This window comes from Charadrius vociferus, unplaced genomic scaffold (genome assembly GCF_000708025.1).
Source record: "Charadrius vociferus isolate BGI_N301 unplaced genomic scaffold, ASM70802v2 scaffold172, whole genome shotgun sequence".
In the NCBI taxonomy this organism is placed as follows: domain Eukaryota; kingdom Metazoa; phylum Chordata; class Aves; order Charadriiformes; family Charadriidae; genus Charadrius; species Charadrius vociferus.
This window is the reverse complement of record NW_009647217.1, coordinates 721,696-722,193: the sequence shown is the minus strand read 5'-3', so window position 1 is coordinate 722,193 and position 498 is coordinate 721,696. Positions and strand designations below refer to the sequence as shown.

The window sequence follows — 498 nt, the reverse complement described above, 5'->3', positions numbered from 1 at the left end:
AACCGTCTGCCGCGGCTGCCAGACCCAGGAAAGTTGCGGCAGCTGGCCCTCCGCGCGCACCGCTCCGCATCCCGCTTTCGGGCTCCGCGGTGGGAACTTTGCGCCGGGTACGCGCCACCGCCCGGCCCGAAACCGCGACCCTCCGGCCAGATGCCCCCCGGCGCGGCGTCGGCGCTCACCTGTGCTGCTCGAGGGTCTCGTTGTCCGGCAGCTCTGCCCCGCACACGCTGCACTGCTCGCCCAGGGCTCTGCTCTCCGTCTTCATGCCGGCCGCCAGCTCCCCCAGCTTGCTGAACAGCTCCCGCTGGATGAAGCCCTGGGGCAGCAGCCCCCCGTAGGCGCTGAAGTCCATGGAGACGGCCAGGGCCGGCTGCACGTGCAGGGCGGACGCCACCGAGGGCGGCACGCCGAGCACCGGCTCAGTCTTGTGGTTCGGCAGCAGGGAGTAGATGCCCAGGGGCTTCCCGTCCTGGGTGGTGGCGGTGGTGGCGGACGGCT

General features: G+C 72.3%; 1 protein-coding gene across 1 annotated transcript in view; it reads right to left on the bottom strand.

Moving 5' to 3' along the window:
* ZBTB16 (zinc finger and BTB domain containing 16) overlaps positions 1-498 on the bottom strand; it is a 76,090-nt gene that overhangs the window by 74,410 nt on the left and 1,182 nt on the right. The window contains exon 2 of the mRNA XM_009895937.1: positions 180-496. Coding sequence (XP_009894239.1) covers positions 180-496 — 317 coding nt within the window. The remainder of the gene's footprint in view (positions 1-179; positions 497-498) is intronic.